A 17,435-nucleotide genomic window follows, 5' to 3' on the forward strand; every position below is an offset into this window, starting at 1 on the left:
GGCCAAATAAAAACATCAGCTCACTTCATGGAGGGCAGGTGTCGCAGCACTACATCCACAGCGTGCACAGGGTTGGTGCTGATGGGCTTGTCCAGCTCCAGGGGCTCAGGCATGCTGCGGCCAGTCAGCACCTCGTGGAGCATGTGCCAGCTGACCAGAGACACAAACTTGATGGAAACTTTGAAGGGGCGATCTTTCCCTCCATCCCCTGGTAGAGTGACATCCAGGTCCACCTAAGGTGGGGGAAGAAAGGAGGACGAGACAGGACAAACAAGTTTAGATATCAAGGCAGAGTCTATTTAGTGAAAGTAGGTTTAAAGTGGTGGTTCTTAAAAAGGAGAATTCCGGTCGATTTCAACAGGTAGCTCTGTTGTTTGTAAATTTGGAGTGCTGTCAGTAGTGAGAAAAACGAAAACAATCGGTGTTGCCTACACCGTGTTATCCTCCTGCTAGCGTTAGCACGCAGGAGGTTGAAACCGGGCAAGTTTTAAATGTTTTTTTTAGCCTCTTAACATGTTCGAAATGTCATTCCAAGTGCCTACCCATGTGAAGGGATTCCTTCCGAGTGAACACAGTGAATCTGACTGCAGTAGATGTGAAAGAAATGCATAAAATGTGTGCTAATTCAGCTCTGTTTAGTTCCGGTGTTGAGAGGCAAGACGAGTGCTTCGGGACCGTCTACAAAGTACAACACCGAAAAGAGATACAAAAATATTTATTAATTTAATGATTAAATAAGGTAGTGTCTCCAAACTTATCTCAATTATAACTCTTCTGCTAGTTGCACTACAGCACTTACTTTAAAAAAATAAGCATATACCTATTTTTTTTTTTATATTTTTGTATTTCTTTTCAGTGTTGTACTTTGCAGTGTTGTAATTTTTTTTTTTTTAAACTTACCGGTTTCAGCCTCCTGGGTGCTAATGCTAGCAGGAGGATAACACGGTGTAGGCAACACCGATTGTTTTCGTTTTTCTCGCTACTGACAGCACTCCAAATTTACAAACAGAGCTACGTGTTGAAATCGACCGGAATTCTCCTTTAAGATTTTGTATATTTGTGTTGTGTGTTTGCATGTGTCTATGCATGGGCATGCGTAATGTACTGCAGGTATGTTTTGGTTCAGGTTATGGCGAGCTGTTAAGATTGTGTGTCTGTATGTGCACTAGATAATCACACACGGTTTAGTTTCAGGTTGTGCAGAAGAGACATGTTTGTGTGTTTTTATGTCGGTGTGTGTTTTCCAGCTCACCCCTGCGGGGCCACAGGCAGTGGGTTGGCTGTGTACAGGCTCCTCTTTCCATCATAGACTGGCCTGCGATCCCCAAAGATTGTCACCTTAAAGTGCTGTACCATTGAGTCAACCACCTCCCTACAACACAGACACAGAGTTTCAGTTAAACTGTAGGTATCAAAATGCTGATGTTTAAGACTCCACTTTTGAAATTGTCAAAACAATTATTATTATTCTCATTAGGGAGACCACCTCCAAATCAAAGGTGCCAGATTCAACCCAAACAATATCTAATATGTCCATCAATAACCATTTTTCTTTTGGCAAGCACAACCCTGTGTATTCACTGACTGCAGCATGCTCCATATTGGATATCAGTTAAATGCCTATTTCTAGATGTAAATGCTCTATCTGAGAAAGGTGTAGGAGAAGTTTTAAAGATACTATTCAGGCGGTCTACGGCCTACCTGTTGACTCGCCGAGGGCACTTGTCAGGCTTGATGTCCACCTCGTAGAGGTAGACATCCATCTTGGGGATCTCCACCTGGAAGCAGTTGGCCAGCAGCTTGATGGGCTTCCCCATGGTGCCATAGCCAGGCCGCCGAGGCATGGCAAACAGGGACTGGGCCCCAACGGCTCCTGAGAGGAGGACATGAGGGGAGAAGAAATGAAAAGAAATCTCTGTTTCAGGTCATTCAGGGTGAGAATGTGCTAAATCTATGCACACAGTGAGCCGGTTATGTTATATTAAACACAATATGTCAAGCTCAGCTGATACATCATACGGACAGTGACAGATATTGGCTTATTACAGAATCTGTAACAGTCTATCAGTTTGTATATTTAATATCAATTTCTTTTTAAACTCAAATTGAATTTATTTTACAGTTTATTTACTGATGTGTTATAATATACCTTAGTTGATAACTTTGTAACAACAATTGAATACCCAAATTTGAGGTATCTTTGCCCAAACAATATGCATATGTTATTTTCTTATACACAGTTACACAAAATTGTTCTAAAAATAAAAAAGTGGTACCACTGCACATGCATACACTCACACAAAGTCCATGAAATGTCTTAGACATGAGTCACTTTGATCCAGAAACATTGAGTTCTGTTCGCCTTAATTTGCCACACTCATGTCAGTGCTATTTTTGGGTCTGCTGAGGCTTGCCTTCCACATCACACTTTACAAAACAAATGGCTTTGCTGATGTGCCAATACAATGTTTGGAGGACGTTACTGTACGTTTTGCGATTGTTTTGCAATGTGTCATTGATAAATGAGAGTCACGGTTGAGGGAGATTCATCACCGATTTGACTCATAGGCTCACTTGTGTAGGTGATGGTGGGGGTTGAGGGCCCTGCTGAGGGGAAGTTCATAAAAACCTTCCCACATCAGAACAACAGAAACCTTATGTGAGGTAGCAGCAGACAACATGAGCAACCCTGTTTGTTTACAGTCAGACTCTGGAAGTGTGTACTTCGTGCCCAGCTCTCTCTTTTTCTTTCTCCTCTGGTGGGCTGTGGAGTGGAGGCCAACAGGGTTGATGGAGGGTAAGGCCTTGTGTTTGAAATCGCCTGCTGGGATAAAATGATGAAAAAAAAAAAAAAAAAGAGGAAAGTCTGGAATTCACGCCACGACTGTCACAGAAAACTAAACGCACACAAACTTTTGTAATGGTAATTTCAATGGGGCCCTCAGGGAAACTTGTGAGGTAAGCCTAAACACACACACACACACACACACACACACACACACACACACACACACACACACACACACACACACACACACACACACACACACACACACACACACACACACACACACACACACACACACACACACACACACACACACACACACACACACACACGGAAGATATTCTGGGAAATATTCATTAACGCTACAGAAATAAACGTCTACCCAGGATTCTGATCCGTCCTAATTCAGTGCCCCAGAGCTCACTCAAGAAGCCCTTGATACAAACTTCAAGAAAGTCCACTTCTTTCTGTTACTGACAGCACTTTATTTTTCTGATGGTCCTGGTGAAGTCGCTAGCAGGGAGTGGCAGGATTAGAGAGTAGGGTTGGTGTTTTCCGGCTTTCATCTGCCTCTCAGTACTGGCTTCCGTTCAGCATGAGTCACGGAGCCACCACGGGCAGAGCACAACACACAGTGGAGATCCTTGAGTCCATGCTTCTGGGTTCAGGAGTGAATGAACTACAGTAGCGATGACATGGTCTTACAGCGAGAGGCATTCCACCCACTTGCGCGCACATGCACACTAAAAACACACGCAGCCAGTTGGTTTAGTTTAAGTATGAAACCCACACACAGAGACGTACAGAAATGTCTAGCTGCACTACTGCACAGACCACTGGTAGAACTGGTCTATTTTTCCTATATTACATCCTGATGTTTTTTTCCAAAACAACAGATACAAACCGCTATAAACTCCCACATTTCACACAAAAAAATTATTTGTGAAAGACAATTATTTCTTCCAAGGCTAAACCTCCAGAAAAAAGGGCCTGAATGCACAGACCAACCCTTGACACAGACTAATAGGGCTGGGTATCGTTAAAGAATGTTCGATACCGGTACAGATACAAATACCGTGACTTCGATACCGGTTCCTAAACGATACCAATTTTATAAAACAAAAAGAGGTTACAACATTACGGCACAAATGTTTTTATTTATTTTTCAGCGTACGTCGAGTTTTTCCTGCGTGCCTCTACGACGTGTAACATTAGATAGTCAATCACAAACATTATAGGTCTTGGTCGAAGCATGCTGCATACTTATTGGCTCACTGACTCGATGAGATTTACTCCTTAGGTATTGAAATTGGGTATTGAATGAAAAGGCATCTTTCGATACTTGATATCAATTCGGGGCAATTAGGCAATTCAGTCGGTGCCTAAAAAGTATTGAATTTCGGTACCCAGCCCTACAGTCCAACTAACCTATTGTGCAGACTAACCTGTGAACACAAATGGGACCTTACAATGTTACGCACATGGCAGGCTACATGCTGCGATATCAACCATCAATCAACCAGGCATGTCACACAGATGTGTTCTGCAGCATTTTCTGAATAGTCAATCTGATCCAGATCATTCAGCAATAGATCAGATACCTCCCTCTTATCTGGCCCTCTTAGAAACTGAGCGTCTCTGTTCCCTCTACAAACAGACATAACAAACAGGCAGGAGTGAAGGGGGTCAAAGAGGAAGGTTAAACTGTCTAGCCGGGAACGAATGGAGAGCTTTGAGAGCAGAGTACTTCAGTCTCAAGCTTGTATAGCTTTGAGTAAGTCTGTCCAACAGACAATAAAAAGGGATTCAAAGGCAACTCGTGCAGTAATCACTGAACAATAAATGTTTGAGACATGTACTGTAAGCAATGTGGTCGTTATGTGACGATGACTAAGACCATAGGCCTGTACTACGAAGCAAGATTTGGCGTTAAGGAGGCAACTTCAGGTTCAACCCAGGGTTTTGTGTATCACGACGGTGGATCACTTGTTACCGGGTTAAATCGCCGTGGTAACTTATGCTGAACACCTAAACTGCTCGGGAGCAGGTTAAGTTGGAGATCAGAGATCAACCGCCTACTGACCAATCAATTCTCGATAACAGCGTCACCATCTTAGAGGATCCGGAGCTCGGTGCGCTCTCATAAATGTTCAAACATTTAGAGAGCGATAACCTGTTAACATTCCCTGATGGGTATTTTTATGAAAGATATAGATTTTCAGCAGAGGGTCATCTTCGGTTTGTCAGCTTCTTGAGCCGTGTGTTGCCAATGCAACACATATTATTTTTTATATTTTTATTTGCTCTCAGGATCGCTTACCACTGCCAGGGTTGCAACTGAAATAATAGACTAAAGCAACGACAGTTTATGGAAAGCACACATGTAATTATGGTCAGATCTTGTGCCTGACTGATGAGGAAGCGATATTGATAAGCATTGTGATTTACGTATTTACAGTATCGGCTATTTTTTTTGCCAGCTTTCCTCCTGTTTTATGAAGCAGCGACTGTATTGTGTTTTGCCTGTAAAACCGTGTCTGTGTTCTTCATATTTATGTAGAATTATAGTTTGCTCTTCTTATGTAAAATCTGCGGCTCTGGTAGAGGTTTGCGATTGGTCGTGCTGTGCAAACACCGCCTCTTTTATGAGAATGCATAACTAGTTGTTAACCACCATCATGACACAGGTTATGCTGGACTGGTTGTTAGGTTTGGTGAAATCGGGTAACTGAAATCAATCCAGGGCAGGTTGATCTTGATTCGTAGTACAGGCCTCATGACAGCCAAAATGGACATTCTCTGGGTTTGTTCATTGTGTGGGGAGATGTAAAGCCCCTTGACAGAAAATAAAGATGATTGCATGAGTTTACAGTAACACAAAAGCCGCTTGATTCTTTACAGAGTGATTGTAAGGGTTCAAGGAAGCCTCCCCTTGTTGAGTTTAAGTGTGTGCGCATGCACTTTCAGATAATTACAGGAAGAACATGCTTTAACAAACAGAAGAAAGTAGATGTAATCCTCTCCCTGTCTATCAGTAGGTTTCTCATTTCCTGAGCCTGTACATGCACAGGGTGAGAGACGACAAAGGAGGGCAAACCCTACTTTCGCCATGAATAAAATTTCTTTCATTAGTGTATTTTAGTAAAATTGCAACAATTCGGGGTGTGGATGGATATTGCCTCTCAAGCCTTTGGCCGATTGCATCCTGCACCCTTCATTGTTCAGCAAACCATTCATTCTATAACCTACATCTGGTGCTGGATTATCACTATACAAGCTGCCTCTTTTATGAAGATATGCAACAGCATTTTAAGATATAGATATAAATTATAGTTCTTTTTTAAGAAAATGCAGACATCGATAAAATATATATTTTTTTATGTTGCCAATATTCTATAAACTTTATAGGAAAGTGCCGACTAAGATTTATGTTTTAATATGCTTAAACCCTGGGGGCTTAAAAGGTGGCTCTTAAATGTTGGTAGTTTCCTCTTTTAAAGAACAGCTTGACTTTATGTCACATACACTGTACTCCAATAGTAACATAGTTTCAAGGCAGAAATACAGTATCAAAACATCCAAAGAAACTTCTCAAACTACTCCCACAAGTCCTGCAACATAAGTCATCTTCCCGCTGTCCACAGCATGTCCAATATGCTCCAAACACTCATAGTTTTGCCAATCTTTTGCTGACACACAGCTTCAGTTTGCCACTTGTGCACTGGGATAATTTTGTGTGTCGCTTGTACATTGAGCTGACTGGCCACCCTACTTTTGGACATATTTCGCCACTTTTTGTCAGCGGATTTGTTGTACACAAGTCAAAAGGCTAGTTGAAGAGTTGCTGACGCCTTTTACAGCTTAAGCAAACTACACATTTCGAACATAACCACTACAAAACATACTACCTGTAATCAAGTTTAGAAGTGCTTTTTCAGCGCTGTTGCAACCCTTTCTGGCAGCTTGTTAATGTTACGTATGAGAGTGTTTCTGAATTTGTTCAAATTGATCCAATTGCAGTTCTGGTATAATTGTGCATTTAACACTAATGCCAAATAAGTTTGAAAAGTCTAATTCTCTTCTTGAAGATTAAGATTAACCATATTAGGACCAGATACATCAAAATCCACATGCAAATCTATGGTATGCACAGCCAGTAACATTAAATAAGTTGTGTTAGTGGTTTCTTTGTACCAATGGAAAATGTGTGGCAAGCACAAGGGGTGAATTTAGTTAGTTTAGTTTAATTAAATTATAAACAAAGCTGAGTGAGGTCAGTGTTACACCACAATAGTGCACATGGAATAAATAAATCCAGTTAATATTATATAACACACCAATAGTGGTGATGCCTTTTTTACCATATGGTTGTTTTGCAGAAACATCTCAGCTTGTTCCACTCTGCAGCTTTGCAACGCAACACAGTCACACTGTACACAGTGGGCCGAGAGCCAGTCAAACTGCATAGTAAGAAACTAGGCTGACATCCAGTGCCTGCGAATGCCCTCAGCCACAACCCACCCCCCCAGTACACAATCGTCCACGCTGCTAACGAGTGCACATGTCCACACATACACACAGGCCCACGCACCAACCCACACGCATACACACACACACACACAATACAGCTGTTGTGTTTCTAATCCAGAGAGGCCTGAGCCGTAGGAACAGGGCGAGTGCTCAGTGGCGAGGCACAATGGCGTCAGTCACAGCAGGCAGGACCTAGAAACACGTACACATGCACAGACGTGTACACAGAAAGACTGACAGCGGGCAAGAAGGACTGACGCACGTCACACACTGTCAGACTCCTCCCTCCTGTTCCCCTCATCAACCTCAAGAGGGTTTCATCTGGCACCTATGGGAGTCAATGCCACTCTCTGCCACAGGTAAACACCAGCAGGCAGCCACATACTGACAGGCTGACGAGGGCCAGTCAGTCACAACAACGTGCAAAAATGTCCCCCTCAGGATGAAACTAAGGCTGAGTGATGGAGTGCATGTGTGAGAATGAAGTGAGCAAAGGAGAGTACCAGAGAGAGAGCAGGAGGGAAGTGGGTGGGGGTTTAGAATCAACTGCACACACACACACACACACACACACACACACACACACACACACACACACACACACACACACACACACACACACACACACACACACACACACACACACACACACACACACACACACACACACACACACACACACACACACACACACACACACACACACACACACACACACACACACACACACACACACACACACACACACAACTGACCTGACCAGGAGATTCTACTGAGGAAGGTTAAATGGAGCCTTCTGTCCTCACAGTCTTGCTAGTCCGGCCTGAGCGGAACAGTGGACGGGGGCCAGGGGTTGTTGACTTTCTATGTTGACTTGGGCAGGATGACTATGTCACTCTGAGAGTGTACATGCTGTCTAATAACTTAATTATAACCAAAACAAGGTAATACTCAGATTATTGCAATTTTATGTTAACGTCCTAACAAGACCGTTTATTTTAAACATATACAAAAAGGTCTACAACTTCACTCTTTGTTGCCGTTAAAAACACTGACTCCTAAACACAGGAGTAAAAACAGGGCATACATTTTTAATTACAATCAGCTGAGAAGCATTTAACTTAAACTCTTCAATAAGCCTATATACACATTTTGGATTGTCCCTTTAAAATGCGAAAAAATGTAGTTGCAACTGAACTATGTTTTAACAAGCCTAATTTCATTGTATGGACTAATGAAGAGATATTCCAAATTGTTTTTCTCTGCCACTGATGAACAGGAATACTTCTGTCTGTCCTCCAGCGAGCCCCCTGACAAAACACACAGACTTCCCCCTTCCAAGTCCCTCTCTTCCTGTCCCTTAAAGTTGCCCCAAAAATCAGATCTCAGGGAGGGGAAAAGCAGGAGGACTGTGTCAAAAAATTGCGACAGATTCAACTTTTGGAGAAACGCAACCGGACATCACCCTGCGGCGGCCAATCACGTAACCGGCGATCAGACTGGTCCATTTTGAAGCAGTGTGAGAGTCCAGTACAGTAAACGGTAAACATCACTGCCTCTATCGCTGCCACAAGAAATTAAAAAAAAAAAATAAAAAAAAAAAAGTATTTAACTGCCCAGGAGTTTCTATAACGACGGATTGTTTCGTGCAAAAGTTCCAGCACAAAGCCCAGTGGTCACTCGTCTCTTTTCTTTTTCTCTGTGAAATGAAGCTGCCTTCAAGTGAAGTCAGAAATGTCGAGATCTATAAACAATCTGACAGAAAACAATAGTTGTGAAATATAAAGTCTACTTGTGCTACATTGGGGGGTTAAACAAAACACTACAAGACGTCACACAAATGGGTCATTTAAGTGACACTCCCACCACCGCACAACCCTGCGGCGAATCGCATTTTCTGGTCTGAATGGGTCCTTAGTCTGCATCAGATATAGTCCACACAGGAACAATGGGATTCACAATACAATAAAATGCAATACAGAGAAGAATTTTGGACAGCAAATTTGAAGCGTGTACTTGTTGGCATTTATGGTGTTAAACTACAATGAAAATGCTGAGCTGAAACAAAACTTTTGCTCAAACCAGTGCTCATATTATGCTTTTTGGCTTTTTCCCTTTGCTTTATTGTGTTATACATCTTTTATGTGCATGTAATAGGTTTACAAAGTGAAAAAGCCCAAAGCCCACCCCAAAGGGACTTACCATCTCCAACAGAAAACACTGTTCACAAACTGCTCCAAACAGCTCTATTGTAGTCCAGCCTTTACTTCCGTGCCGAATGTGCGTCACTTTGTAACACATTTTAGAATGCTCGCCTAGCTGCTAGCGTGGCACGCCAGGGTTTACCGCAGCACTTTGCAGCTTAGGCGGCCACCTAAGCATGACACGCCTGCCGCCTTAACTACGTCATTTACTCCCTTTCATTCCAAACCGTGACCAACTCCAGTCTCCCTACTCTGCAGAACGCATTAAAAATAAAAGATACAAAACGTGCCATAATTTGGAAAATAATCAGTTTTTACAATCTTTAAATATGTGACAGGGCTCGACATTAAGGCTTGTCCGCTTGTCTGGGTCAAGTGGATTTTTTTTGTAGGGCAAGTGGAAGAGAAATGTACTTGCCCCACTGGACAAGTTAAAACTCAAACAAAATAAAATGCCATGTTACTTCACGTTATGTGTTACTCATTACTAGGGTTGGGTACTGAACAAATAACGTTGGTACTACCGAGGACAGATTCACTTTAAATCAAACAGTGCCAAATTTTGGTACCCGAGAGCACATACGCGCGAACATATCTGACGTCTCTGCATCTTGAGAGAGAGCGGAAGTCCGACTGCCGACACACGCACACGCACAGCTGTGGTGCCGACGGAGCAAAACAACCTCGACTTTGTTAAAGTCACAGTGAGTCACGGCAACTCCACGCAGACAGCGTATATAACGGCGAGGTGAAAGCCGTCACGGTAGGGCTGGGCGATAAAACGATAACGATATGTATCGCGATAGACACATAATCAATATCAATAGAAAATGCGGTCGATAAAACGTTCGATAACTTGTTTTTCTTCATCAGAAGAAACCAGAGGTTGTGAATCAAGTTTGGTTGCATGAACAAAGGCCCTCACTCTCTGGCAACCTAGCAACGTGGGGAGTGACACTCTAACAGCCAATCATGTAACAGTATCATTTTTGGTTGCGCCACATCGCTGTCTCGTGTTCTTCAATAACAGAACCGGCGTGGAGTGGAAAGTGAGTGCCGGAGCGAGCGAGGAAATTGTTGATAAAACAGGAAAAGTCAGTATGGCAGTTTTGGGGATTTTATAAGTCTGACCGTAGTCAGACCAATGTCGTCAGACCATCGTCCCGACCAACACTGGTAGTACCATAAACTTGTTTTACCACTTTAGCCGCGCTCACACTTTCGAGCACAGCCGTATCCGCCATCAACGTCCAACAACATCTGCCGCTGCAACACTGCACAAGCAGCAGACCGCCATGGAGAGGTACTCTGCATCAGCGCCTTACTAAACGATACAAAGAAATAACGGAGGCAGACATGCTGAGCACTGTCCAGAAGCCAGGTTACCAACCTAGCACTAAACCTGCAGAAAATAGTTCCCCTAACACTTTGCACTATTTTATGACACTTTATTAAGCATTTCTTACTTATTCGTTAATTTTGCACCTTAATGTTAAGAGATAATTGTTAAGTGTTCATTGTGATTTTAGACCTGTTTACATTTTAATTATGTTTTCCATGGTTGTGTTGACATTTCTGCTTTTATAATTGAGGGGATTATAATCAGAGCAGGGTTAAGTTTTAAATAAAAATGTTTAAATTTAATATATTTTTCTCCTGGTCCTTATTTTAAATAGGTCATAAAAAATATCAATAATTATCGATATCGACCGATATGAAAAACTTATATCGTGATACAGTTTTCAACCATATCGCCCAGCCCTACGTCACGGTATGGGTTAACGTTAGACTTCCTCTGTTACAGGCAGGCACCACTGTCTTCGCTATGTCCTATTGCCTGACTGACCACCCAAAAACCATGTAAACCTATTCTGGTACAACCTCTAAATACAATTGTGAACCTGAAAATGAGCATAATAGGAGCACTTTAAGGAACACGTACATAGGTCAGTAAGGGGAAAAAAAACTACATTTTTTAAACAATACACAGACCTGTTAATTTACCTGCACAAGAAAGTCTGGAAACAGTGACACTCTTAAGAAATATATACAAATAAATATTTTAAGAAACACAGCCTTTGTCGTTCAACTTATGATACTGAATATCATTGACAGTATTCATTCGCCGTTTGTGAGAAAAGTAACCACAACTTACAAAACATATAATGTCTTAAAGAACCGGGATACTTGATGATCTCACATTGAGACTTCAGCAGCTCCGTGTAGATTCTGGTCCTTAATACTTTTGATTGGAAGAATAGTATGGCCAACACTGGCCAGATCTTAAATATAGCATATGATCTGATTGGGGGGAAAAAAAATGTCTAAGAGGGTTTAGCAGGAAGAGTATTTAATAGGGGTGGGGAAGAAAAAAAAAATCGATACAGCATATCGCGATATTTTTCGTGGCAATACTGTATCGATACACAGACGCCAAGTATCGACCTTTTATTATAGGTGTTGGTCAGTCTGTCTGCTTGACAATCTGATTTTGCAGCAATAAAATTGAAGTGAGATCAACAAACTGAGAAAAGTATATTTTTCGATAAAACAGATGTTGACAACATTTTCCTTTGAAATTGGGAAAAATTTGAAGTTGGAAAAAAGGTAATAAATTGCAATATATCGCAGAATGTTGCAGTATGTTTAAAATCGCAATAATATCGTATCGTGACATAAGTATTGTGATGATATCGTATAGTGAGGCCTCTGGTGATTTCCACCCCTAGTATTTCATTGTCTTCAGTACAATAAAGGCAAGGGTAAATCTCTCTAAAATGAGCCTAAAGAGCAACGGCAAACTGAATTCTCCATAGAAACCTACAATGCGCCATAGTTAGCCTTATGGTTGGCTGGGGTTGAGGATGGGGGGTTGTCTATTGTCAACGGGTTTCTTGAATGAATTGAGTATTATGGGGAGAGAATGCAAATCAAGTGCTAAGCCCTCCCTCAAAGCAGACCCCACTGCCTGCACGAAATCCACAGAGAACCAGCCTACAAGGAGAATGACAGAGAGGACAGAGTTTCCCACTGAGGCAAAGAGAGGGAAATAGAAGCAGTAACTAAGGACGGGAGGATGGGGGGGGAGGGGGTGGCAACTGTCTGTGAATCAAAAAAAAGAGCGGGAAAAACAGGAGTGTGAGAAAGAAGGGGGAAAAGAAATGGAAAGGGAGACTGGCCAAATGAGTAAGACATCAATGGACTGCTAAGCCAATACCAATACCAAGCTGAGTCAACTTCAGCCAACTCAAACCCCACCTGGTTACAAAGTGGGTCAAAATCAAAGTCAAAAATGATATGCAAGAAAATATGTATCTATTATTTAAGGTTATGTTTAACTATGAGGCCTAAAGTAACGTAAACAACAAGGTTTAACTAATTTGACATTTCTGACGTTGCAGAATCAGAATTCAGCTTTAATGGCCAAGTAAGTGTGAACACATACAAGGAATTTGACTCCGTCTTTTTGTTGCTCTCACAGTACAAACACAGTAATAATAGACATATGGCTATAAACAAGGTAAACATCAACTTTTTGATACTATGTACAGTTATAAAGTTAAAAGTAAAGTTTTTGATACTACATATATGTACAGATATTGTTTGTATTAAAAAAAAAAAAAAAACTGTAACATCACATCAATATCAAGTGACAAGCTGTTTGTGGGCATACCACGGGGTTAGCACATCACAATGGATTTGATTTGCACTCATTATATCCCTAGTGCTGAGCTCTCCAGAGCGTGGTTTCAATGCCACATGTGCTGCTGCTCGGAGTACTGCTGGGGAGAAGAGTGACTGTCAGTTTTTAAGTGGGCTGTGCAATCAATTTGCATTTTCTCACGCTAGTCTCCGGGCCACTGACTGACTGATCGAGGGCCCCGTTTTAATCAGTCACCCAGTCATAGGACTCACTGGCTGGCCTGTGGTGGACAGTGATATGGGATTGTGAACCCACACCAACATCAAGGCATGGACAAATGATACAGTAACATATGCCTCTGTCTGACTGTATTAGTGCACTAATTAGTCTCTAGGCTACATGACATTGCATTTGATGTGCTCTTAGATTACAGAACAAAAGATTTTGTTTAAGACATCCTTTTCACACTTGGAAAAGCAAAGTCAAAGCTGGCGCTTCTTTTTGGTAAAAAAATAAACAAACAAAAAAACACACCAAATTGAATCTAGTCCAGGGTATGCTATAATCTAGTCTATATCCACGACGTTCCACTTCCAGGATTGTTCAGGTGCCTCCGGAAATTGCGCCGGATTTCCCTCATTTCGACCGGATGTCCGTTACCTTTCGGTTTCTTTGTGTTGGAATTTTAAACTCCGGTGGATTTATGAGGACTACGGTTAACTGCTCCTCATATCTCTGCAGGGTAAATCCAGACAGTTAGCTAGACTATCTGTCCAATCTGAGTTTTCTGTTGCACGACTAAAACAACCTTGGAACGTACACATGTTCCACCAAAAACAAGTTCCTTCCAGAAGGTTATTTTGCAGCTTCACTGAGGCTCCGTCAGGCGCTTACCGAGAGTCACCCATGACGATTGTGATTGGTTTAAAGAAATGCCAATAAAACAGAGCATGTTTTTCTCCCATCCCGGGAATGCTGTGTGGACTAGCCAGACCCTTCTCCGCTGTGCTGTGGAGGAAGGTCTGGCAATGTGAGACTAGGAAGGGGCAACAAGGCTATGCCAAAATTTAGTTTGACAAATGTTTTTTTACACTTGGAAGAGCAAAGTCAAGGATGCCGCTGCTTTTTGGTTCAAAATAAATCGTCCTTTTGCCTGTGAGAACACACCAAATTGAATCTAGTCCAGAGTATACTACAATCTGACCTCCCACACCTGCCAAAACACAGACACATAACCGTTTTAGTCGGTTTGACTTCACTGTAGGTGCTTGGTTACTAGGAAAACACCTCATGTTCCCTTATGCTACCTAAGTTGGAGCAGACACACTAATGAGACAGTAGGCAGCAGAGAGGGATCTCCTCTTGAGGAGGAGGGGTTGCAGAGCCAACTGCTGTATCATGTGTCACTGGCTGATCAAGAGTACCTGGCATTCAGTTTATGGTCACATAAGTGGAACGCTTCCGTTACAGCTGAGACAAAGCCAGGCCACTCAGACTGTTTAACTGCCACTGTGACCAAGAAAGAAACAGGGTACTGGCCATGGCTGACATTTTTTTGTATCACCAGGACGAGACAGGAATTTGCCAGGTAACACAAGGTTACTGCTGAAGATGAACATGTTCAGTAACAAGTTTTTGTGGTTTTTAAACTCAGGCTGTTGTGTAGTTGGCAAAAACAAATATATAAGCTAAACTTCGCAGCTCATTTGTTCCAAAAACAAATTAAGGATCCTGTCGACGTTCTTTAGGAAAACACTGCCTACCTACTCACTCTTAAAGAATTAGAAAACAGCACTGTCTGAATGTTGTATACACAATACATGGGCATGGCAGAACAGGTTAAATGTCAGACTGTCGTGGCCGGGTTGACTCAGTTGGTAGAGCAGGCGCACATAATACATAGAGGTTTATGTTTTGACGTAGAAGTCCAGGGTTCAAGTCTGACCTGTGGCGATTTCCTGCATGTCTTGACCCCCCTCTCTCTCACCTAGCTGTCTTGTCAATTAAAAAAGGTGTAAAGGCCCAAAAAATATTCTTTAAAAAAAATGTTAGACTGTAGGTAGAGATGGCCCGATACCATTTTTTGCTTCCCGATAACAATTCTGATACCTGAACTTGCGTATCGGCCGATACAGAGTACCGATCCGCTACCAGTGTGTCATATATTTGATTATGTTTTAACAGCTGTATACTACTATCCCTGTATGGATGTGATATGATTTCTATTTTTGTTGTATGTCTGGCTCAGGCTAAACTCTTTGTGAAACATGAACAAACACAAACAATGAATGCCACAGAACTTTCTTCTATTCTCCAGTTTGACAGTCAGAACGGAAAAAGAACATAAATAAACTACTTTAACGTAGATTTTCTTTAGGGCTTTATTACGTGGTATCGGATCGGTGCATAAACTCCAGTAGTATCGGAGGTATCTCTAACTGTAGGTGCTGTGGGATGAGTCTGGGGTCAGTGGGTGACGACCCGGGGGCCTTGAAAGGAAAGAGACAGTATCCCACTGTCACAAGTTCTCAGGTGACTAGCCATGGTGGTTTAAGCTAAACACAACATCTCATTCTGCACCAGCACGACTAAAACCATGACATAACTTAATAGTGTGGGAGTCTTCCTGATAATGCAGGGGGAATACCAGGCTCAACATCAGCCCCTGTTTAATGAAGGCCACACACCTGGCTGATGATGATAAGGACTTCTCAGTGAGTGAGACCGAAAGCCCTAAGTACCCTTCGGGAATGACTTAGCTATACATCATATGTCATTAAAAACGAGAAGCTTACTTCAGTATGACGGGGAGTGTTAGTCACTAGTTCAATTGTGACTCATGTTTTGGCAAAATAACAGTAGAGGCTTAGAGACTCCCTGGTTACAGTTTACAACCTTCAAGCTTCAACCAGGGCTGTCAATCACAGCTGGAACATCCTCCATCATCATCCCAGTGTTTTATCTCAGCACCAATCACAGGGGAATAGAACTAACTTCCACGGACGCATACATGTAACTTGTTACTGTAAAATAGTCAACAACTTAGTAAAGAGACGTTTACGGAATAATTTACCTGTAGTTCCGATTTCCATTCATGAGGTCTCTGTCCGGATCACTTCCCGGATCACAGTAGTCAAACGTTTGGGACTCTTCCTCCGTTCAATCCGGTGTCTCCTTCGGCAGTGCACCGCCTCTGCCGCGCCGAATGGCCGAGTGCCCTGCTCTCGGTTAGCTCCTCTCCCTGCAGAATGTCAACAGGGGCCCTTCGGTTACGGTCGTTTTTGCCCTGCCGGGGGTCTTCGGCGCCCCCGTGTCCGCACACCACCGTTCGCGCACGGTCAACGTATCCAATCGGATTCCACTGCCACGGCGAAAGCTACCGGTTGCTCAACGCGACACTGTGGCAGTGAAGACCTGCTAGTTAGCCAAGTTAGCCCGCTAGAGAGGAACTGTCAGGATATCATCATAGCGGGGTCACGGAGTCCAAATGAATTCCTACCGAAATATGTACTTTAACAGAGACGACATAAATTCGTGTCTAGCTAGCTACTGCACAGCGAACGTCAGGGTAGCTACAGTAATTAGCTAGCTGACTAGCTCGGCTGTTGGATAACGTTAACGTTAGTTGGAATTCTGACAGACAGAGACGACGTCTAACGTTACTTTTATCGCGTTAAAAACAGCCGTTGTCACGGCCCCGTTTCCCCAGCACCATATCCCAATGACATCGTCTTCTGTAGTTTGTAGTATCGCGGTGCCAAAATAAAGCTGTCAACACCGGGCAGTATTCGCCGATAAGTGCCAAGATTTCCAGTCTGGTTGAGAGATCAACTCCGCGGGGCTTCGGCAAGCCAGCTAAATATGGTGAAGTTGCCTTTCTGACACCGACAGGAAGAGGTGGGTTCTGTGTCAACAGACGTCAGAAGAATCAACTCCGCCTTCATCTTAAGTTAACCCTACGTTTACAATACTATGAATACATTAGTGGATACAAGATGCAATTTTTAATAGCTACGTCAGACTCTACGAATTACTAGCTACATTTGTTTTAATACTGCAAGTCTCCTCTGCTGTCATGTTAAATGTGTAAGTTCCATTTTATTTTCTATTGAGACTTGATCAAACTTGAGTGTAGATTAAACTAATATCCCATCGATATATTTATGCTTAAAATCCAAGCAAACAATACAGTATTAGTTATATGTAACTTAAAAACAACAGGATTAATAAAAAACAATTTTATTTTCTTTAAAAAATAACCCACCCCAAC

General features: G+C 42.4%; 1 protein-coding gene across 1 annotated transcript in view; it reads right to left on the reverse strand.

Moving 5' to 3' along the window:
• The window catches only part of ago3a (argonaute RISC catalytic component 3a), a 42,773-nt gene extending 25,646 nt beyond the window's left edge, over window positions 1-17,127 (reverse strand). The window contains exons 1-5 of the mRNA XM_028580296.1: window positions 16,239-17,127; window positions 1,702-1,873; window positions 1,253-1,372; window position 771; window positions 25-233 (exon numbers count right to left, since the gene is read on the reverse strand). Coding sequence (XP_028436097.1) covers window positions 25-233; window position 771; window positions 1,253-1,372; window positions 1,702-1,873; window positions 16,239-16,257 — 521 coding nt within the window. The 5' untranslated portion in view covers window positions 16,258-17,127. The remainder of the gene's footprint in view (window positions 1-24; window positions 234-770; window positions 772-1,252; window positions 1,373-1,701; window positions 1,874-16,238) is intronic.
• Window positions 17,128-17,435: the final 308 nt, after the last annotated feature.

This window comes from Perca flavescens, chromosome 6, assembly GCF_004354835.1.
Source record: "Perca flavescens isolate YP-PL-M2 chromosome 6, PFLA_1.0, whole genome shotgun sequence".
In the NCBI taxonomy this organism is placed as follows: Eukaryota; Metazoa; Chordata; class Actinopteri; order Perciformes; family Percidae; genus Perca; species Perca flavescens.